The sequence below is a fragment of the Acomys russatus genome, chromosome 1, assembly GCF_903995435.1.
Source record: "Acomys russatus chromosome 1, mAcoRus1.1, whole genome shotgun sequence".
In the NCBI taxonomy this organism is placed as follows: domain Eukaryota; kingdom Metazoa; phylum Chordata; class Mammalia; order Rodentia; family Muridae; genus Acomys; species Acomys russatus.
Window position 1 is genome coordinate 119,123,543 of NC_067137.1, and position 23,405 is coordinate 119,146,947.

At 46.6% G+C, this 23,405-nt stretch overlaps 1 protein-coding gene across 4 annotated transcripts in view; it reads left to right on the forward strand.

Annotated features, from left to right (window-relative positions):
• Nucleotides 1–22,972, forward strand: part of Traf3 (TNF receptor associated factor 3) — a 72,058-nt gene extending 49,086 nt beyond the window's left edge. For 3 of the 4 annotated variants that reach the window (XM_051151666.1, XM_051151675.1, XM_051151683.1), the window contains 8 exons: nucleotides 1,761–1,865; nucleotides 2,855–3,022; nucleotides 9,154–9,234; nucleotides 11,778–11,852; nucleotides 13,327–13,419; nucleotides 16,757–16,897; nucleotides 21,296–21,470; nucleotides 22,205–22,972. In XM_051151666.1, coding sequence (XP_051007623.1) covers nucleotides 1,761–1,865; nucleotides 2,855–3,022; nucleotides 9,154–9,234; nucleotides 11,778–11,852; nucleotides 13,327–13,419; nucleotides 16,757–16,897; nucleotides 21,296–21,470; nucleotides 22,205–22,776 — 1,410 coding nt within the window. In that variant the 3' untranslated portion in view covers nucleotides 22,777–22,972. The remainder of the gene's footprint in view (nucleotides 1–1,760; nucleotides 1,866–2,854; nucleotides 3,023–9,153; nucleotides 9,235–11,777; nucleotides 11,853–13,326; nucleotides 13,420–16,756; nucleotides 16,898–21,295; nucleotides 21,471–22,204) is intronic. The other variant, XM_051151692.1, reaches the window with a different exon arrangement.
• Nucleotides 22,973–23,405: the final 433 nt, after the last annotated feature.

The window sequence follows — 23,405 nt, forward strand, 5'->3', positions numbered from 1 at the left end:
CGGTTGCTTTGCCTCTAACAGTATTGGTCTGACCTATTAACTCCATGGGAAGGTGTGTTAGGAGTGAGGAGTTGTGAAAAGTCCTGAGGTGCCTGTTATGGCTGTTTAAATGTGTTTCTTGTTCCCTGACCAGTACCTTGAAGTGCTTAGACAGTGAATGAGGGCAGCCTGCTGTCTGCCCGTGTGAGTGTCAGCATTGGCACGCTAAGAGAATGGGCACCACTACGGCTTTCCCCTGTCTTCTCCTGAGCCCGATCCTTACCCTTCCTCTGGCACATGGCCACCCACATACTGCTAAGCCCTTCCAGGCATATTTGTAGCTTGAAGCAATCACTTTTAAGGTCTTAAATATCAATAAAAATGTGTGCGTCCAATATTTTGATTAATGAACCTAACAATTTTTTAATGTAGGCTCTTAAATTCCACAGTAAAACTCTTCCTCTGGGGTTTCCTGTCAGAAGCATTTGCAAGTGCTGGACTTGCTGGTCAGGGCAGCCCAGGTGAGGCTGCTGGCCACAGGGACCCCTCAGCTCTAGGGAGAAGTGCATCTTATGGAGCTTGTTCTGGGTAGTTAGGAGTTGGCCAACCCTCCATGCTGTTCCTTAGCACACTAGCATCTCTGCTGCTAAAGACTCAGTCACCTGTTAGCAGAAGCAGGTCACTTACCCACTCCTTTTCTTACATGGCAGTGCGCCTCTCTTGTCACATGAGTTGGCAAATGTGACTGAGAAAAACAAGTTAAAGCAACAAGTTGAGGTGGCTTGTTGTTGTTGGAGACAGGGTTTCTCTGTGTATCCTTGGCTGTCCTAGACTCACTTTATAGACCAGCCTGGCCTCGAACTCACAGAGATCCTACTGCCTCTGCCTCCCTGAGTGCAGGTATGCACCACCACAACTGGCCTGGTTTTCAATCTTACCAGTTATTGATTCCTTCTCTGCCTGGGAATTTAGAAAGGCCATATTAAGTGCCGTACTGTCCTGTCATTGAATATTGATGGGTGAGAGTGTCTTAGAAATGCCTGGTGACTAAGATGCTGTAGACTGTTGCTAGAGGCAGAATGCCTGTTTTCTAAGGGAAAATAGAAGTAAGGAAACAGGTGTCCATCTTTAGGAGAATAGTTCAGTACTAGCTCATCCTTGTGACACTTGTTTAGAGCTTCCTTTGCATAAGATGTGGGTCAGTGGTGGAGTGTCTCCCTCCCCGCTCAGGACTCCATCTCCAGCCCTGAGGGGGCAAGAAAAAGAAAAAATGTTCTTTGGTGAAAACTGAGTTATAAACAACATACACAGAAGGAAGCGCGTTGTTTACAGATTGTCCCCAAGCGTCATCTCCACAAGTGCTGGTCTGACTCTCTAACAAGCCCCTTGTACAACGTGCTGAGTTGCCAGCATGCTGCCAAGTCCTGGCAAGGGGTGTGTGTGCTCCAGGGCCGCCTGCTCCTCGCTGGCTGGGAGCTCGAGCCCACCCTGTCCAGAGGCCACGTCAGTACTCAAGGACTGTAATGCTCTAAAATGTCTTCACCCCAGATGTCTTTTGGTTTGCCTAATAAAAGATAGCATTTAAGGTTATATGAGTTAAATGGTGTCTCTTAGTGCGACTGGCTTCTTCATTCTACTTAGGGAAATTAAGATGGTCCTTAATGCTTTCTGAGGCCCACTTAAGAGTTGCTCTTAGGATTTTTAGAGTGGTTTTGCCTTGTCCAAAATTGCAACATGTGAAGATTAGGAAGTACTAATCCTCTAACTACTTTTCAATTCAGGTGTTTAAGGATAATTGCTGCAGGAGAGAGATTCTGGCCCTTCAGATCTACTGTCGGAATGAAGGCAGAGGCTGTGCAGAACAGCTGACTCTGGGGCATCTGCTGGTAAGCACCAATAGCAGCAGTCTGCCTGGCCAGGGAGACCCAACACAATTAGCTGTAGTGCTGTGCTTATTCTCTAAAACAAAACCATGCAAGAAAGTGTCCAGTCCTAGGACACACAATATCACTTGTCATAATGTCAGTGAATTTCAAGTACTTCAAGTAAATAAATTGGAATTGGGTTTTAATTTTCTTTCTTTCTTTCTTTCTTTCTTTTTAAGATTTATTTATTATGTATACAGTACACATTAGATCACATTATAGATGGTTGTGAGCTACCATGTGGTTGCTGGCAATTGAACTCAGGACCTCTGGAAGAACAATCAGTGATCTTACCACTGAGCCATCTCTCCAGCCCCCAGGTTTTAATTTTCAAAGGCACTATAGAACTTTATTTCTACCACAATATTTCACATAATTTAAGGCTGTTGTTTTTTAAAAAATTTGTGTATCTTATTCAGAATGGATAATTGAATTAGAATAAATAAAAGGTTGGTGTGTGTGTGTGTGTGTGTGTGGTGTTTTTGTGGAAGGGGAGGTTGACACAGGTTTTACTGTATAGTTCAAGTGTGGTGTGTGTGTGTGTGTGTGTGTGTGTGTGTGTGTGTGTGTGTGTGTGTAGCTTTTGACACTGGGTCTTGCCGTATAGTTCAGGCTAGCTGTGAACTCAGCATCCTCTGCTTCGGCCCATTCTTCCAGGATTCCAGGTCTAAATTGCCACATCTTGCTAAAATAGTTCCTACCAGACACCCCCACCCCCCCGACTCCCCGACCTGGTAACAGAGATCAAGTGCATGGTCCCTTCCACATGCTCTGAGGAAACACAAGGTGCACACAGTGAGTCTGTGTCTCTCGTGCTTGCCACTCTGTTGCACAGAACTGTCCCAGCAGCAGGGTCACAGTGTCCTGCAGGGCCTCATTATAAGGCAGTTACAGTCTGCCATTTCACATTTACACTTTTTGCCACTTGAAAACTTTGTTTTGTTCTACAGGTGCACCTAAAAAATGAATGCCAGTTTGAGGAACTTCCCTGTCTGCGTGCTGACTGCAAAGAAAAAGTACTGAGAAAAGACTTGCGGGATCATGTGGAAAAGGCCTGTAAATACCGAGAGGCCACATGCAATCACTGCAAGAGCCAAGTCCCCATGATCACACTGCAGGTACGACACTGCCTGTTCCCGCCCCTTCTGCTCAGCTCAGGTGCACTTCCTCTGCAGAGACGGCGGCTCTAACAAGGAGAGAGAGACAAGACTGAATAGCAGTTTTCATCTAACTATTTCAGAGCAAAGCTGTATTTGTTTTTGCCTGTTTTGATTTATGTGATTAGCATTCCCATTGCCTTGATTGACTCATTTGAGATGTCAAAAAAAAAAAGAATGAGGATTCAGAAAAAGGTAGAATTTGTGACTTGTCCCAAAGAACAGCATCAGATTTTGATGGAGTGCCTGTCTTCTCACAGCTGTGTGGCACAACTACCACTCACAACAGGCTCCTCTATCCTGCAGTGTCGAAGGCAGCTGTCTATCTTGGAGAGAGATGAGGATAAAAATGTTCTCCTCCCTTGTTGTTTCGGCACAGTTTGTTCCGTGTATGTAGTGGAATCATCATTTCTGTGTGAAAGATGGAAGAGGGTAGAGGACCAGCTTCAAAAGCAGCCATTTATTGAGTAAACATTAGTTGTATGCCTACTGTATGCTATGACATTTCAGGATATGCTAAGAGGAGATCGAGGATGTGTCAGGAGAGCTGGGGAGCTAAGCAGATGTGGACTTCTCTTGGTCGTGATGCTGAGGTCATCAGATGGGGACTGTGGGAATATAGCCAGGGCTCAAGAGCCATTGCTGAGTGTCTGGTGTCTGTCCTGGGACATGTCATGGCCACCATGTAGGAGAGTCTCCTGCCCTGTGAAACAGGTGTGCTCTGCTCTGCTGTCTCAGCTTTCACTCCCATCATCAGCCAGGCCTGAGTCTGGGCCTCAGTTTATCTGAAAATCTTTTTTCTTTTAGGATGTACCGTAGATATTTCTAGTTACTAAGAGCTTCCCCTGTGAGAAATAGCATTAGAATGTGTTATGATCGAGCAATGTCTCCACTAACAACTTACAGCGGGTGAGACACACAACGAGTAGCCGTGCAGGTGCACACATGCTATTCCACTGCTGTCAGAGTTACGCTTTGCTTCTTGCAGAAATCAATTATTTGCAGAGTAGAAACAAGTAATTAATTTTCATTTGAGAAAAAACTGAAAACATGCCAGTTAAGCCTCACATAAGTAGCTGCCTTTGAACGCCATGCAAAGTTGTAAGAGTCAGGTGCATGCTTAACTACAGGCTGACAGCCAGGGGGACAATTGATGTTTCAATCTTCAGTCGCTGTCTGAGAAAGGAGAGCCAGGTGCACAGTTAGGTTCTGTAGTGTGGAAAGTACTGAGGCCGCAGTGTGTGCAAAACAGCAGTAAGAAGAGTCAGTCCGTGTGGTAGGGCTGGGAGGCCAGTGAAGAGGTGGTGCTTGGCTCACTTGTGTCTATACTGGCAGCCACAGAGGGAAGGAAAAGACTTGGACCTGGCAGGTAGCTTGAGATCTGAATTTCCCACAGAAATGACTGGTAAATCTCTGGAGACCTTTGTGATAAGAACTAGCTGCAGGCTGCGTAATAGTGATGCTGGAATGTTCTTGTTGCTTTCATTTTGTTTATGTTACTCAGGACTGAACTCAGAACCATCCTTAAACCCCCCCCCTTTTTTTTTAAAGATTTATTTATTTTATTTATTGCAAATGAGTGCTTTATCTGTAGAAGAGGGTATCAGATTACATTATAGATGGTTGTGAGCCACCATGTGGTTGCTGGGAATTGAACTCAGGACCTCTGGAAGAGCAGGCAGCACGCTTAACCACTGAGCCGTCTCTCCAGCCCCCAGAGCCCATTTTTAAATTTTTTTATTTTAAGGCAGCGTATGATTGTCCTTGAAGTCACCGACTCATCTGGCCTTAAATTTTGCATCCTCCTGCCTTGGCTTCCTAAGTAGCTGAAGTCACCAGCATGTGGCAACACCATGGCCTTTTGTTTCATTTTTGTTTTGAAATAGCCTTTTTTGTTTGTTTGTTTGTTGTTTGTTTGGTTTGGTTTGGTTTGGTTTGGTTTTTCGAGACAGGGTTTCTCTGTGTAGCCTTGGCTGTCCTAGACTCATTTTGTAGACCAGGCTGGTCTCAAATTCACAGTGATCCATCTGCCTCTGCCTCCCAAGAGCTGGGATTAAAGGCGTGCAGCGCTATGCCTGGCTCTTTTTTTTTTTTTTAATAATTTATTTATTTTATGTGCATTGATATTTTGCCTGCATGTATGTCTGTATAAAAGTGTCAGATCTGAGAGTTACAGACAGGTGTGAGCTGCCATATATGTGCTGGGAATTCAACCCAGGTCCTCTGGAAGAGTTGCCAGTGCCCTTAATCGCTGAGCCACCTCTCTAGCCCCAAAATACATTTTAAAAGCCCGGGCTGGTCTTAAATTCACTGCATACCTGAGGGTGACCATGAACTCCTGGTCTTCTTGCCGTCACCTCCTAAGTGCTGGCATTCTGGGTATGTGCCACCACTACCTGCCTATATTAAGACTTATATTGCTTTCTCCTCTGGTTTCTAACCCTTTGCACCCATACTGAGAACTTAAGCCAGAGCCTTGCGCATACTGGGCTAGGCAAGCACTCGACCTATCAGCTGTGTGTCTCTAGCCCCAGCAGTGGCTTTAATCAGCCTGTATGTTTCACATCATTGCATGTTCTACCCCTTTGTGACACTGCCAGCTCAGGTGCACGCACAGTCTTTATATAACTAGGAAAGTCCCGTGACTTGCCTCTGGGCCTCTGGGCCTCCTTTCATTCTAGTTAGTGCCAGGATTGCATGCCAAATATTTCTTATTTTTCAGCTCTAACACACTTAATCTCAGCTGTGAAATGCACCACACAGTAGCACAGGTTAGGACCTGTAACACACTGCGTAGCCAGCAGTACATTACTGCAAGTGTCTGGCGCAGGACCAAACTACATATAGTTCCTGGAGCAAATTGTATTTTAATAAAATCTGAAAACAGATGTGGTGGCACATGCCTTTAATCCCAGCACTTGGGAGGCAGAGGCAGGTGGATCTCTGTAAGTTCAAGGCCAGCCTGGTCTACAAAGAGAGTTCCAGGACAACCAGGGCTATTATACAGAGAAACTCCGTCTTGAAAAACAAAAACCAAAAAAACCAAAAACAGCAACAAAAAACAAACAAACAAGCAAAAAATCTGAAAACAACCCAAATGAAACCTATTTTGTTAAGCACACATAAATGTGTTATAAAACTTTTACATGAAATACAATATTCAGAATTGTTTGAGTAGTTACTTGATGGAAGTAAGAACGGAGTAGGTGGGAAGTGTTGATCATGTGCAACACAAATGCAGTCAAATTTGCACTTATGCCCGGCTCGGGAGTGTACACCTACAGTCCAGCACTTAAGAGGCAGAGCAGAGATTCAAAGCTACACTGTTTTCTATGTAACCAATCTTCTTCCAAACCACTGTGAGCATATCAAGTTTTTGTTTTGTTTGTGACAGAGTCTCATTATATAACCCCAGCTGGCCTGGAACTTGCTATGTAGATTAGGCCTGCCTCAAACTCACAGAAATCTGCCTGTATTTCTTAAAGACGTGCCATGTGCTTGCCTGGCCCAAGTTTTTGTTGGTGTTTTCTTGGGTTGTTTTTGGTTTTGTTTGTTTTTGGTTTTGGTTTTGTTTTTTTGTCTCTATGTAGCCCTGATCACCCTGGACTCGTTTTGTAGACCAGACTGACCTCAAACTCACGGTGATCTGCCTGCCTCTGCCTCCCAAATGCTGGGCTTAAAGGCGTGCGCCACTGCCCGGCTTTGTTTGTGTTTTCAATGGTGCATGTTTTCCTTCGGCTATTACAACGCAATATCACCAGACATCACATGGCAGGTTATGGCCATCCATAGCTCCCTCTGCTGGCTTCCGTAGGTACCTGGCACACATGTGGTGTGCAAGCATCCATACAAACAAATACTCATCCACTCATTAAATAAAATATATTTTTAAAAGTAGAAGCCAGAAACCAAGGTGTTGGCAAGGCCATGTTCCCACCAGCTCTGAGAGAGTATGCTCTTTTCCTAGACTCTCTTGGTTGCCATCCACCCTTGGCTAGTAGCTACACAGCTCGTACTCTGTCTCTGTGTTTCGGTTGGTGCTCCCAAGTCCTTGCTAATAAGGATGCCAGTCATGAAACTTTGTCCTAATTCATGACAGCTGCAAAGAGCCAGATCCAATAAGGTCTTACTCAAAGGTTCTGAGTGTACGTGAACAGTATTGTAGGTTGACAGTGTTCAGTCACTTCTATGGGGTAAAGCCTTGGGCAGGCAATTCAATGAAAAGAAATACTCATGATTAGTAAGAGGAACTGAGTTGTAGGAACACACACACACACACACACACACACACACACACACACACACACACACCTACCCTATCCGTTAGATTATTGTAGTTTTTTTTTAATGTAATAGAAGTGATAAAGTAAAGTAATATGCTTCCTTATGATAATGAGACTCCAGACTGAGGTCAGGTTTTTGAAGGGCAATTTGGCAACAGTTCCTCAAAAATCTAACTTAGAACAAGTGCATCCTCTGTTGCTTTTTAAATCTTCTTCTAGATATTCTCACATAAGCTGGGTGGGGTGGCACACACCTTTAATCCCAGCTCTTTGGAGGCAGAGGTAGATGGATGTCTGTGAGTTCAAGGCCAGCCTGGTCTACAGAGTGAGTTCCGGACAGCCAAGGCTACACAGAGAAGCCATGCCTCCAAAAAACAAAAGGAAAAAAAAAAAAAAAAAAAAAAGCATACTGCCTCTTCTGTCCCACTAACCTCCGAGTCAGCCTGCCCAGCCCCCTTTTCCAGCCAGACCCTCCCCACCCGCACCCCCATGCCATCCTGGTCTCCCCTCCACCTTGCTTATGTTGATGAGTCATCAGGCAAGTGCCCAGCCCAGGGAGTGAAGACAGGAGTGTACTGGTTCCAGAGCCAACAGGGCCCCCCATCCACCCTACCCACCCACCTCCACCCTTCTCTGTAGACTTGTAGCCTTGGCTCTAAGGAGGGTGGTCTGATTCTCACCATACTTGGTTTACAGATGTGAGAGGTATCAGAGGAGCAAGGCTCGTTTCTAGGGTTTCTCTCTGAAGTGAACAGAATGCCTTGACTTTGTGATACTTGTAACCTCTGGGTCCATGCAAACCCCACATGAAGGGGTTCTTATATAGGCTATCCCTTGAGAAGGCCTATGATTAAGCTCTCCCCGTTCAGCCCTTCCGGTCAGTAGGGAATGGTAGTGGACTTGCTCACCAGGTACTCTGGAGGACTCTGAGACCCTGCTCTGCAAACGCAGGGTGCACACCCAGAAGGCCCAGGCTCTCACAATTCCAACAGGATTGAGCTGGTACCCTCCCAGGTCAGTGTTCTGTAAAACATGTACATCCCGTGTATGGGCCACTGTCCTTGGCCCTGGTCCTGCCTAGTTAGACTGAGGCTGGAACGAAGGCCACCACCCATTCATCCACCTAGAGACAGATGCCACTGAAGGCCAAAGGAACTGGAAAACCTGCTGAGTCCCAGAAGTGTCCTGGGGCCTCGGAAGAACTGCTGAGCATCCTTGCCCAGCAGCAGCTGCTGTGCTGGCACTTCTGTCTCTGCCTTCACCTTTAGTGTGGGTTCCGTGGTGCTTTCTTGGGCCCTTGGGTGTGATGTGTCCTCAAAGAAGTCCTTGCCCTTGGCTTTGTTTTTGGACAGGTGCCACTGGCATTGAGATCAGCCGGGCCTAGCCATCCTCTACAGACCTGAAGATCATACTATTTCAGTAGGGCCTAGACGAAACTTTATCTGTACTTGTATACTAAAGATAATCTAGGTACGAGTCAGGACAGTCCAGTAAGCCATGCCGTGCTCATCTATTAGAGGGGTGTCCTGTCCAGATTCCAAGTTGAAAGGATAGAGGAAAATCTGAGCATGGGCATGTGACCAACCCTGCATTGTGTATAGGGCTCTTGACCTGGGATCTGCTGGGGAGGTTGCCACCAACAGTGTCCTTTACAGGTTCCCTCTGACCTCTCAAGGTCCCAGACACTCCCATGAGTATAACGTGGGAATGGTGGGCCAAGCTTCCTTCTTGTCTACATTGGAGAGCTGACCGGCATTGCCAGGATAGGCTTTGGTTTTCCAGAGTTGACATACCTCCTTTTTTTTGTAGAAACATGAAGACACTGATTGTCCCTGTGTGGTGGTGTCCTGCCCTCATAAGTGCAGTGTCCAGACTCTGCTGAGGAGTGAGGTGAGACACAGCCAGGGCCCAGTCAGGAGCCCTGTGACATTGGGTCCAGTGTGCTAGTGTCATGAGCATCTAGAGTGCTCAGGGTTGAGTATGGTAACGTGTGTAACAAAAAAAGACAAAACTGATAGGAAGTTTTTAGAAGTCAGAAGCAAACAGCCCAAAGCTACAAAAAGGTAAATTGAGGATTGAAAATATTAAGAATTGAAAAAATGTGAATACTTTATCTGTAAATGTAAGTAAAGGTGATACTTTGTTTTTGAAGTACTGTTTTTAAATCTACAAAATAAGAATTTCTGTAAGATTTTCTCAGAAAAGTGAATTTAGGGCTTGTAGAATCATTTGACCGCCTCATGTGCAGGGGCAGTGATAGATAGATGCACAGTAAATGCTGAGTGAAGGGACTTGTGCAGTTTACATTGTCCCTAAGGGCACATGTGAGGAGTCCCAGTGACCACACTGCACCCTGCCCAGGTACCTTTTTGTTTTTTAGGTTTTTCGACACAGGTTTCTCTGTGTAGCTTTGGCTGTCCTGGAGTTACTTTGTAGACCAGGCTGGCCTTGAACTCACAGAGGTCCGCCTGCCTCTGCCTCCCGAGTGCTGGGATTAAAGACATGTAGATTTTTATCGCTGATTTCATTTGATCTGTCCATCTGGATACTATATGGAAAACTCCAGGGATTTTGAATATTTTTACATGTGAGCTGACCTGGAGCCCCATGGTTACTTAGCACCCGAGGCTCTGACCTTTAGAGCCTGCTCACTAGAGTCTTCTCCAGCAGCCTGGGATGCAAGCTGGTAATGGAGTAGGAGGGCCAGTGTGGGCCTAGTGCTGGGGAGACCATGAGGGCCCTGCTCACCTAGGTACATCTTCCAGGACAGTGGTGGATAAGATTGCTGTCAGGCCCCTGGGCCCCCAAATGTGCCACAGGGAGGACCCGTGTAAAGTACAGCTAAATACCCACACCACACACTGGAAGAGTCTCCGTTAAAGTCAAAATATGGAGATTCTCACTGCTGAAATGATTCCCTGAAGGTATAACCCTTACTTCCCTTCTGTCTGTTCAGGGCTCTGAGTTAAGATGAAAATTTGCCTCTTGGTTACTTTTATTTTAAAATAAAAATTTAAACTGCATTTTCTCTTGGTTTTAGTGAAGGGAGCTGTGGGGCTGTGCATTAGTCTCCTGCTGTTCTGACGTTCCTGTACAATCCTCAGGGTTCTTAGTGTACTGATAATAAAACCAGTTTAGGAAAAGGTAGGACAGTGAGGTTATGTTAGAAGCAGCATGTCAGAGCAGCAGCCCTGGTTGTAGCATTAGAAGTGTTAGCTGGTCATGTCTGTAATTATAAACACTGGCCTTGAAAGACTACCAGACAAAGTTTTAAATAGACTTTGTGAAGTTTCTATGTGCAAGGCCATGCTGATCTGCCCATAATTTATCCCTCTTGGTATTTCATTGTCATCCTGGCTGGATTTGGGGAAACTAGGGTGCTAATCTTTATGACTGTCCAGCTTCCAGGCCCTTTTCTGTACGGTTGGTTGTGGTAGGGGCCTCAAAGCCCATTCCAGGTTGCCTTTCTTCTGAGCCGTGTAAAAGGGTCAGTGAGCAGAGGGAAAATGGATCCCTGTTTGCCCCTCATTCCTAAGTACCAAGCATAGAGAGTAACCACCATGGTCCTCGTAGACTGAGGAAAAATCCTAAGCTACACAAACCTGCACCTCCCCATATTGACACAGATGGCACAGACTGTGAGCTGTGAGAAGGCGACAGGCACACAGGAAGTGCGTCCCAGCCCACAGCAACACAGGCTGCCCTTAGCATCTTCTTAGTTCCCTTGTCTCTTGCTTGGGGCGTCCTAGAGCTAAACAAGAGGCTGTTTTCTCTCAGGATAGCATAGATTTTTCTAGGCACTCCTAATTTTTCCTTTATTAATTGAGGAGACAGTATAAGATTCTTGTTAGAATGACTGCAGGAATCTTTGAAAAGTTTGTGAGCCTCTGAACATGCAGGAAAAAGCCTCTTCAGTGAAGGAGTAACTTACCTCCAGCCATCTCAAGTGTTAGTATTAATGGTTCCGTGTGTGAGCTTGCTTTGAAAATGGGTTTATTTTTGTGTACTGTATAGTAGGTGTGTGACCCAGTTGCATCCCAAATGCTTTCTAATTTTTTTGTGTTTCATACAGTTTTTGTTAACAGTCTTTAAGTGTGCATTTCAGTTTGTTTTTTTTTTTTTTTTCCTTTTCTATTTTTAACTCTGGCACTTCAGACGGCATGTCACAGTTTGAACAATTTGTTCTAAAAAAAATTGGAAGTTTAAGAACTGTTAAAGTAAATGTATTCATGTATATTGGTGTGTATATGTGTATACTTGTGATGAAACTGTATTTTACTGCCTGAAGTCCAGCAAGCAGTTGATGCGAACACACCTGCTGCTGATACACAGCCTTTTTAACAGTACAGCCTGGATGCTTTCTGTGCCCTGATATGTTTGAACATTTTCATGCAGATGTTTGTGTCACAACTCACGTCTCTTTCCTGTTGCAGTTGAGTGCACACTTGTCAGAGTGTGTCAATGCCCCCAGCACCTGTAGTTTTAAGCGCTATGGCTGCGTTTTTCAGGTCAGTATCCAACATTTGTCCTTCCCAGTTACTGACATTCTGCCATTGAAGAAAGTTCTCATAATATTTTAACATTTGAGTTCTCACTCCTTTTAGTCTTTGTCATGAAGCCAAATCACCCTGCTGTATGGGTGAAAAAGCCGCACATGCAGCAGGTGTGGTGCCACTTGCTAGGCCTGGGTGTTCCGAGGCTCAGGCAGAACAACACGGGCCGTCTGAAGAACTGTTACCCCAGACAGCTCTGCACAGTGAGAACGCAGTGACAGCTGTGGAGTTTCTGTGGCTGTTTGAACTGTTTATTACCAAGTATGAGTGACCGTTAAACTAGATGTAGTTTTGGCATTGCTTGTCAGTCCTTAGCTGAAAAGAATCACACATGGGTGTCCATAATGCTTTGTTTATACATGTGTGCTGACTCTGACCCCTGCCTGGGTTGGATTTGACTGAGCAAAGCCTGTAGAAAATCTACATTCTGGGAAACAGTGTTAGCGTTAGAAACCTGCATCTGGTTCTCTGTTTATTTTTTTAAAAACATCCCTGAGATTGCTAGTAAGTTAGGATTGAGTTTTCATTCAAATATATATCCTAGTCTCTATCTACCGAAAGGCAAAATATGATACAAAGTGTATGTTTAGTTTCACGTATGTCGCTGGTGCCTGCTATGGGTCAGTACAGAGGCAGGGAGCTGCACTGTAGCATTTTTTTCTGAGAAGATGAAAAGCTGAAAGTAAAAGTGAAGCTCTCCCTTGCTCTAGTGTAGGAGGCGCTGCACCTCCCTTCTGTGTCGTGCGTAGTGCCGTCATCCTCTGTGTGTGTGCGTATGTATGCTGATGAGGAGCCAAGCTCAGATCAGCATATAGAGAGACCCTATGTACAGAGTACATGTTTTGGAGATCATGAAAATGCTTTTTCTGATTTTTTTTTTTTTTTTCTGGTATCAAAACAAATTATATTCTCATGCTAACTGTGTCCTTGAAAAGTACTATTTAATGTGCTTGCTCTTGGCTGGAATGGTCTGCATCTTATGTACTCTGTAGATTGTTTATGTTTTGTATGTAAATTTCTCAGCACACTCACCCTGGTGAGGCGGTGCCTTTTTGGATACAATGCTGTACCATAGTTCACTGGACAGCTGTAGCAGCAACTGGCTGTAGCTGTGGGTTCCAGAACATTCTCTCTGTTTATCTTCAAGAAAATGATTTGTAAAGGAACAGGATGAGTTTCAAGTTTAGCTCCCTCACTTTACTAGTATGAAACCTGGGTGAGAAGAACTTGAGGAAGGAGGCCGTGACTTGAGGTTAGCTCTGCAGCATCTCTGCGCTCCTGCTGCGCTCCCTGCACTGTAGCCTCGGAGGCCCCGATTGAGAGGCCTGGGATTCCTTCATGTGCAGTGCTGCTTCTAGAGTTGTATGTTAGGTTTTCTGTCCTTTGGATGGAGCAATTGGTTTAGTGTCACCCACCGTTGCTCTTGCAGGGTACAAACCAGCAGATCAAGGCCCATGAGGCCAGCTCCGCGGTTCAGCATGTCAACCTGCTGAAGGAGTGGAGCAACTCCCTGGAGAAGAAGGTAGGCACACATGGGTCTCTTAGCTTTTGACGGATTCTGTGGTTCTTCAGACTATTTAACTAGTAAATCTAATTTGTAACTCTCAATGGTTTTTGAATGAAAGGACCAGCATGAAGAGATTGCCAGTAGAGTTGGTTCTGTTCTGGACTCTTGAGCTTCTGTGTTTACTTCTGTTTAGCTGACAGGCAACATTCAATGCCCACTTTCCCTTTCCTTTTCTCTTTAACCACTTGGAAGGTTATGTTAGTGCTGATTTAGGACAAAGATTGTCCCAACTTCCATACTCTTAGTCCTTAGCTCCATCGTCTTGTGAAAAGCAGCCACCCCTCAGGTGAGCATGCTCCATGCTGCTCTGGCCCTGATCATACTGGCTGGCTCCTCACAGAGCAAGTTGGCCAGTCCCCATGTGTCACTGATCTACAGCTATGTCTTTTCTAAGACCCAGGTAGGAAAATACTTACCTTCGTCCTGTGCTTGCAGTTGGTTCTCTTGATGGCGGCACTAACTGCTGTGAGCCTGGAGCAAGGTTCTTCCAGTTAGAGTGCGCCTTGCTCACACCAGGTCACAGCAGGGCTGTGTCTGCATGAGGGAAGAGTGACAGGAGAAAAGGTTATGGGCTCACACTCACTGGGGGTCAGTTACACTCAGTATGCTGGATTAAAAATTTACAACAGAATAGCACCAAGAACTGATAGAGCCGGGCACGCCTTCAACCCCAGCACTTGCTGGGATTCGAACTCAGGACCTCTGGAAGAACAGGCTCTTAACTACTGAGCCATCTCTCCAGCCCCCTTACTTACTTAGTTTTAACCTAGGTGTTGTGGCACATACTTGTAATCCCAGCCCTATGGAAGTGGAGGGAGAGAAGATCAGAAGTTCAAGGTCATCTTTAACAACATGCAAGTTCAAGGCCTGCCTAGGCTCCTTGAGACCCTGTCTCAAAAGAAAAAAAGAGGGCGGGTCATGGTGGCGCACACCTTTAATCCCAGCACTCTGGAGGCAGAGGCAGTTGGATCTGTTTGTTCAAGGCCAGCCTGGTCTACAAAGTGAGTCTAGGACAGCCAAGGTAACACCGAGACACTCTGTCTGGAAAAACAAAAACAAAAGAAAAAAGAAGTAGTTTTTTGTTTTGTTCATTTGTCCGTTTTATTCACTGCACTTTAACAGCAACACAGGCATTTAGTGTCTCTGAGGTATGTGCTGGCTGTTCACTACAGCAGCCCAGGCAGTGCTGAGACAAAAGGGTGTTGTACAGCTGTGGAGGCCTGCACTGACTGGAGAGTGAGAAGGCTGTTTCTGGAACACGCCTGCCTGCCTCCTCCGTGTGGTCACTTGAGAGCCAAATGAAGTGGCCGTGTGCAGGCACTCCACAGCCGTGCTCTCTAACAGAAGAGTGACTCGTAGTTCAAATAAGGGAAGAAACTGAGCCAGTTGTCACGGTGCATGTCACCGTTAGTTACTTCTGCTCAACTAAGACTTGATTGCTGCAGGGCGATTGGTATTTTTAGAAGTATCAATGAGCTCCATGTTAAACATGGTGTCTCCACTTGGGGTGAGGATAGGAAGAGCCTGGGGACTCAGGCTGTGCTGGGTGGGGATGTTGGAGCAGTGACTTCAGAAGAGTTTTGCGAGCCTGCTGCTGCCCTTCTGCGTGAGTGCAGGTTGGCGCTGCAGGAGCTTATGGCCTTACACAGCGGGAACAAAGCTGGTCTGCTATCATCTTGAAAAGTAAAGGCATGTTTGCCTATGAGACATGCAAGTTTTGTCTGTTCCATTTGTTTTCTTTCTATTTTGGTTGATTTGGTGGTTTTGCTTATTTGTTTGATTGTGGTTTGGTTTGATTTTTTTTCAAGACAGGGTTTCTCTGTCCTGGAACTCACTCTGTAGACCAGGCTGGTCTTGAGCTCAGAGATCCATCTACCTCTGCCTCCCAAGTACTAGGATTAAAGGTGTGTTCCACCATACCTGACCAACTCTACTGAGCTTTTGCATCAGGATCTCTTTGGGTATGTGAGGAGTTGATGGGCTGGTCCAGGGGTGAGATAAAGTGCCTATGTAACTTCAGCCCAGCCACCCTCCTTGTGTTTGGGGATACAGCACTAGTGGGTGAGGCCACTGCAGGGTGTGAGATTACACTCATTGGGCTGTGGTTTGCTTTTTTTTTTTTTTTTTTTTTTTTTTTTTTTTTTTTGGAGACAAGGTCTCTCTGTGTAGCCTTAACTGTCCTGGTCTCACTTTGTAGACCAGGCTGGCCTCGAACTCATAGCGATCCGCCTGCCTCTGCCTCCCAAGTGCTGGGATTAAAGGCGTGCGCCTCCACTGCCCAGCTGTGGTTTGCTTTTTAAAAACTGACAGATGGTAGTTGTGATGTTTGGGTATGTGCACATTAGGAAACGATTAAACCAAGCCAGTTGATTGATTGGCCCATACGTGGCCTCACATTTTAAAAAATGAACATTTCAAATCTGCTCTCAGCTGTTCAGTGGCTTGTCACGTTGTTAACAGGGACCACCATCTCAGCTGTTCAGTGGCTTGTCACGTTGTTAACAGGGACCGCCATCTTGTCACGGTGTTAACAGGGACCACCATCTTGCCCAGCAGATCTTCTCCCTTCGCTTCTAGCCTCAGCTTTAAGCTTCAGTTGTGAAAACAAGCAGTGTCTCTCTTGCTGTGCCTGTGGCAGCTAGGGGACTAGCTCTTTATTATTGTTTTTACATCAAATAGAAAAACAGAGCAGCAGGCTTGATTCTGTGGGCCCATTTTTCAGATATATACTCAGGGTTTGTGCAAGCTGGGTAAATACAAAACTGTTTCTTATTTTGTGTCCTGGCCAAAATTTGGAAGCTACACTGGTAAAAGATTTGTTTTCAGTGAGTACTTCAAAACTAGTCCTGAAAAAAAAGGAAAAACAAACAAACAAACTAGTCCTGTGTTCTGATATTCAGTCACCTGCCCTGGACCCAGCTCCCTACTAGCTCTCCACAATTCCCCTTTTGTGTGGAGAGATTTTTCTCCTGGGCTCCTTTTAAGAAGCCAATAGAAGGGCTGGAGAGACGGCTCAGAGGTTAAACTCACTGGCTGCTCTTCCAGGGGTCCTGAGTTCAGTTCCCAGTAACTACATGGTGGCTCACAACCATCTGTAATGAGATCTGGTGCCCTCTTCTGGAGTGCAGATGTACTTGCAGGCAGAGCACTGTATACATAATAACAAATAAATAAATCTTTTTAAAAATGAAGCCAACAGAAAGCTTATATTGTGAAAATTCAATTACTATCATTATTGTTAATTAATACCAAATCACTTTTTGTTAAATTAATTGAAGAATTTATTTTTCAGGTTTCCTTGCTTCAGAATGAAAGTGTTGAGAAAAACAAGAGCATACAAAGTTTGCACAATCAGATATGTAGCTTTGAAATTGAAATCGAGAGACAAAAGGAAATGCTTCGAAACAATGAATCCAAAATCCTTCACTTGCAGGTGAGCAGCCCGCATGCCAGGAGGAGTCACTCTCTGAGTGAGGCCCAGGGCTTCTCTTGCTTACGTGAACATTCAGGGGCAACTTGGGTTGGCATGGTCCTGCCGAGTAGTCTGACCCAAACCCCGCTTCTGTGTCTTCAACCCACTGGAGCAAAGTAAAGCTTGAAGCCCTTGTTTTAAAACTTAGCTGTTTTGCACGGGGGACAGCTCCGTGGTAGTGCACTTATCTAATTGGTGCAGGGCCCTAGGTTTCCTCCCCACCACTGCAGAGGAGGAGGAGGTTAAAGTCGGCTTTCATTGCCCTGCTTTGACAGTACACGTTGTCCATAAGCCCTGGGGGCCAAGTTTCACTTCCTGAAGCGAAATCAAGCCAAGTACTTTGTTCTGAGTTTTTGACACATATATGTCCAACTTTATTTCACCATAATAATCCAGAGAGGCCCCCAAACCAACAAATACATATACTTCTGCAGGACTGGAGAGACACTTCCGTGATTGAGAGCACTTGCTACTCTTGCTGAGAACTGAGGTTTGATTCCCAGAAGCACATAGGTGACTATATAGGTGACTCACATAGAACTACATAGGTGACTCACAGCTGTCTGTAACTCTGATGCCCTCTCCCGGCCTCCATGGGCAGTGCATGCATGTGCTGCTGAGGGTGTTTTAAGGAAGTAGAATTGAGATATATCTATGTATTTTGCTGGCTCAGGAAGTGTTGATGTTATTACATCTATTCTTTTGGATAGGCAAGGTACATCTGCCACGGTGTGCACGAGATCACAAGCTGGTCTTTAGTTCCTGTTCTCCTTCCAGCATGTGGATTCTAGAGAGTGAACCTGGGTCTTCAGACCTAGCAGCAAGCTTAGTAGCACTTGAACCTGCTGAGTCAGCTTGCCGGCCTAATAGAACTTTAAAGAACAGCTAAGTGTGGTGGTTGGTGCTTGCCTTTGATCCCAGCACTTGGGAGGCAGGAGGATCTGTGAGGACCCAGGTTCAATTCGCAGCACCTGTATGGCGGCTTACAACTGTCTGTAATTCCAGTTCCAGGGAACCCAGCACCATCACACATGCAAGCAAAACACTAAAGCACATAAGATAAAAATGAATCATTTAAAATAAATTGTAGTCTGCTGGGAGAATGCAAGGCTAACCTGGGCAATTTAATTATATCCTGCTCAAAATAAAACTAAAAAAGGCTGAGTATATAGCTCAGTGGTAGTGTCTTTGCCTAGCATGCCTAAGGCCCTGGGTTCTATCCGGAACCCTGCGAGGGATATTGGGGGGGAAAAAAAGAAAAGAGTGCTTGTGAAGTAGCTCAGTAGGGAGAGGTACTGTCACTGAGCCTGACAACTTGAATTCAGTCCCCAGAATCCATGGTAAAAGGAGACCATTGATTCCTGTGTGTGTGCGGTGGGACACGTACTTAGCTACACACACACTGAAAGAAGGAAGGCAGGCCCCGTAGCACATGTCTGTAGTCCTAGCTGCTTGAAAGGCTGAGGTGGGAGGATCCCTTGAGTCTGAACGACAGCAAGTGTGAATCCTGCCGCAAAAGAGGCGGAAATCAGAACAAGTCAGCTGAGTGATGAATTTAGCTACACTTGCTGCTGCCAGTTGCTGAATGAAGCAGTGACGCGTGCAGCAGGGTTCAGGTCAGCAGCCACAGGCCTCACACTTCCACAGGCCACATGGAACACCACCATGCTCACTCTACAGGCTTGTATGGCCAGGGCCTAGTGGCCTAAAGATGACAAGGGATAGCAAAGGACAGTCATTGCAACCCTGAAGTTGAAGTGCATACAGCTAGCTGTTCCTCTGAGTCCTGAGAAACAGGCCTAAGACAGGGTTGTTTATTCTAAGAGACTGCTGCTTCCCAGCTCCTGAACTCGAAGTTAAGCTCTGTCCCGGCACTTAGGCTGGGCCTTTATAGAAACACTGAGTGGCTGAGTCTTCACCACCACACTTCACCACGACACTTCAGGCATTAAACTCATTTGCTCTTCGCAGAGAAGGCTTGACACAGACCTGCATTCTGCTTTGAAGGTTGTTAGGCAAGTGAAAGGTCTATCTGAAAAAAAATCTATCTGAAGTCCCTTGCTGGAATGCAACTTAGAAGTTATTTGGGGGAGCCCATTGTGTGGAGCATGTACCTGCACACAGAATGTGGGCTAACAAGTGTGAGGCAGTGCCCCATGCTAGTTGAGAGAGCTTCCTGGCCAGTGCAGTAGTCTCATCCCCTCCTATGCATGTCACTAGCTGTTGAGGAGGAGCAACTCACAGCTTCCTCCTTGGTCCTCTAAGTAACCAAACATCGCCTATCACACCACAGTCAGGCTTAGGCTCACTTTGTAGACCAGGCTGGCCTCGAACTCACAGCAATCCACCTGCCTCTGCCTCCCGAGTGCTGGGATTAAAGGCGTGCGCCACCACGCCCAGCTAGGCTTTTCTTTAACAATACCCCTAACAGCTTTGCTTTATGGGGAGAGTTCATTCAAAAACATCAAGGCTGTGGGTGTTTGTTAAGGTCAGTACAATTGACCCCTAGAAATCAGTTCCTGTGGAGCCAAATGTTCTTCTGATTATACATTCTTGTTTAAATAGAGACACGGAGCTGAAAAGATAGCTAAGCTCACAACCAAAAACACATAAATATCTACATATCAGGTTTTTTGAGGATTGAGGATATTATCTATGCTATAGAGGGGGTTATATGTGCACATGTATGTACATATGTGTGCCCTAAGGATAGAAGAAGATGTCAAGGATGCTGGTCTGTCACTCTGTCTTCTTCCTTTGAGATAGGGTCTCTCACCAAATGGGAGCTGGGCTGGTGGCCAGAAAGCCCCCACGAGCCTCCTTCCTCTACTCCCTGCAAAGCTGGTTTACAGGCACACACACAGCCGTCTCCAGCCTTTCACATGGGTGCTGGCGATTGGCATTTGGTGTTGTCACCTGCTGAGCCATCTTCTTGGCCCCTTGTCATTCTTCTTACTTATCAGCATCAAGTCTCCTGGGGAAAAGAGGCGCGCACATTATTAGCCTTTTCCTCTGTAGCGAGGGAATCCAGACCTGCCTTGTTTGTTCCTTCCTGGTTAGTCATAGCCAACAAAGGTGCGAAACCCAGAATTTCAAATATAGACTTCCAAAAGAAGAAGTGAAGACAGTAGGCTGTCCTTGGGGCTGTCCCCTGAGCACTCTGTGTGACCAGCGGCTCCAGAGATCCTCTGCTGCCTCTGGAGCGTGTGTAGATTCTTCTCATGAACGACAAATCCTCAGATCCTTGACTCCATCACAGGGAGCAGACAAGCTGGAGCGCGAGACTCTCCCCACTACTACACAGGAACACACACAGCCCTTACACACCCATCCAGAGCACAAGGCTCTGTTCCTAGGTCCCTATAGGAGGTTCCCATAGAAAGGTTTTCTGAATTCAATTAAGACAGTGCAGAACTGGGCCTTGCTGTTGGCAGGCCCCATGTCAGGACATATGTCCTGGTGCCCCTGAATGCAGAACCTACTGTCATTAGCCAACACTTACCTCTTTCTAGGCTTGAGGACCCACAGCAAGCCTTCTCTGGCCATTAATGCTTGGGGCCTCAGGTAGAGACAGGATGGAGGGAGCTCTTTGTTTCCATGGGCCGTGGCACAGTTCTAGGGTCCCCTCTGTAGTCACAGGACAGAAGCAGCATTTCTGTCCTGAGCCAGACAGCAGGACAGGCAGACAGACCAGATCGTTGTGATGACAGAACTCCATTATCCTAAACTGTGATGGATTGGAGCCAAGGGTCTCGTGCCCTGAGAATCCTCGCTAATCAGCAGGCGAGGCGTTGGCCTTAGTCCCATCTCCTCTGCTCCCGGGGAGTGGGTGGGTGGAGGCCTGTGGCAATCTGGTGAGATATTTATAAGGAGGATAGGGAGAGGACACCGTGAGGATGAGGTCAAGGTCACAGCCAGGGTTCTGAAAAGAGAGCTGATGGTATTGACAGGATGCCTGGATGCAGACGTGTGACAAACAGGCCGTTGGCCGTCCAGAAATGGCCCCAGGTGGGGAGGCTGTGTAGGAGCTCTGGCAGGAAGAGGAAGAATTGCTCTGGGCCACGTGCACACCTGCAGTGTTGGCTGTTGTCCCCTGTCATCTGATCCAGCCAGGCCTTCTCCTGGTGATTGGAAACAAGCGCCGCAGGCTGGATGTGCTGACACATCTGAGGTCCTTTGCGTGAGGTGGTCGTGGTCTGACTGCTCCTACTTCATCTGTGTTCTGCACAAGTCCTTATCCCCGGGGACTCCAGGCTGATGGGTGCACAGGGGCTGATGGCTCCAGCGGATATTTAGGTGACAGCGCAGCATGCTCAGAGTTCTGACTGGTTTTTATCCTTAACCCCTTTGGTCTGGAAGCGAGTGATAGACAGCCAAGCAGAGAAACTGAAAGAACTCGACAAGGAGATCCGCCCCTTCCGGCAGAACTGGGAGGAAGCAGACAGCATGAAGAGCAGTGTGGAGTCCCTCCAAAACCGTGTGACTGAGCTGGAGAGTGTGGACAAAAGTGCAGGGCAGGTGGCTCGCAACACAGGTGAGGGCAGCTGCGCCCAGTCGCATGCCACAGCACCAGTACCCCTGGGAGTGGAATTCAGGCCCAGCACATGCTGCCCCCCAACAGTCGCTTCAGGCAGAGGCGGTGCATGCTGAAAGTCCTCCAGGGGGCGATTTTCACTTAGATGTGTCCCTCCACATGAGGCCCAGAGGGGCTGGACTGCAGGTGAACCGCAGGACATAAGGATGTCAGGACCTGTTGGTCAACATGCCCCTGACATACTCTGAAGTTGCAGGGACGGGGCAGACCAGGTGGGGACATGGGCAGCCAAGCATCGCCCAAGCCTCTCTGATACTGTGAGCAGATGTGTGCGTGTAGCTCTGAGCCTGAGTGAGCACAGCGATGAGTGACATGGCAGGATTAGGGCTGGGCATGGATTGTTGTGCTGCATGGGTTGTGCTGCATGGAAGGCGTGCTGTTAGAGTAAATAGGAGACAGCTTAGGCTCAGAGCCCAGTGTCCCGGGGATGCCAGGGCCATAGGGCAGGGGAACGTGAACAAACAGGCCGCCAGGCTCTGACAGTTAGTACACTGTGGCAACCTGGGGGGGGGGGGAGGCACAGTGCAGATGCCCCACACCTTGTGTGCTCTGCACATGTCCACCTTCTGCAGTCACAGGAGTGTCTCTGTGGGCTGCTGTTCAGACACTGGTGCAGATGGGCCTCTCTGATGTTTGCGTGTCTCGTTTGCCAAATGTTTTCTTGCCTGTGGCAGGCTTGCTGGAGTCCCAGCTGAGCCGGCATGACCAGATGCTGAGTGTTCATGACATCCGCTTGGCCGACATGGACCTGCGGTTCCAGGTTCTCGAGACTGCCAGCTACAACGGTGTGCTAATCTGGAAGATCCGTGACTACAAGCGCCGGAAGCAGGAGGCTGTCATGGGGAAGACCCTGTCTCTCTACAGCCAGCCTTTCTACACAGGCTATTTCGGCTATAAGATGTGTGCCAGGGTCTACCTGAATGGGGACGGAATGGGGAAAGGGACACACTTGTCGCTGTTTTTTGTCATTATGCGTGGAGAATACGATGCTTTGTTGCCATGGCCGTTCAAGCAGAAAGTGACACTCATGCTGATGGATCAGGGGTCTTCTCGACGCCACCTGGGAGACGCATTCAAGCCGGATCCCAACAGCAGCAGCTTCAAGAAGCCCACTGGAGAGATGAACATCGCCTCTGGCTGCCCTGTCTTTGTCGCCCAGACTGTTCTGGAGAACGGGACGTATATTAAAGATGATACAATTTTTATTAAAGTCATAGTAGATACTTCGGATCTGCCTGACCCCTGACAAGAAGCCGGGGAGGTGGATTCAGCAGAAGGTAACTCCTCTGGGGGGTTGAACCGGTCTGTCTTCACAAAGGTCTTCGCCCTCAGAAAGGACCTTGTGGAACAGAGGAAGCAGCCGGAGGAGGAGGAGGAGGCGTGGCTGGCAGGAGGAGCCACATGTGAAAACAGACCCCAACAGATTTCCTAATAGACTAGCCACACTCCAAGGAATTATTTATCCTTCAGCAAGATAAATACTGCTGCCAGAGAAGGTTTTCGTTTTCATTTTTAAAGATCTAGTTAATTAAGGTGGAAACATATATGCTAAAAAGAAACATGATTTTTCTTCCTTAACTTGAACACCAAAAAAGAAAACACACGTGGAGGTAGCTGGATGTGTCAGCATGTTAATTTAAAAGGAGAACTTATGAAATAATAATACAATTCTGATATATTCATCCTAAAATTCAAGAGTGCAATCTTGTTTCAAATATAGTATATTGTCTATTTTTAAGGCCTCATCTGGTCTCTGTTTTAATAATTTGTTTGTCAGAAGACCCTGAGTAGGCATAAGGTCTCAAAATTCAGAAGTCATTTTTAATTTAAAGTTCTACAAATAATTGTTACTGCAGACATTTTGTTTTAAAACGT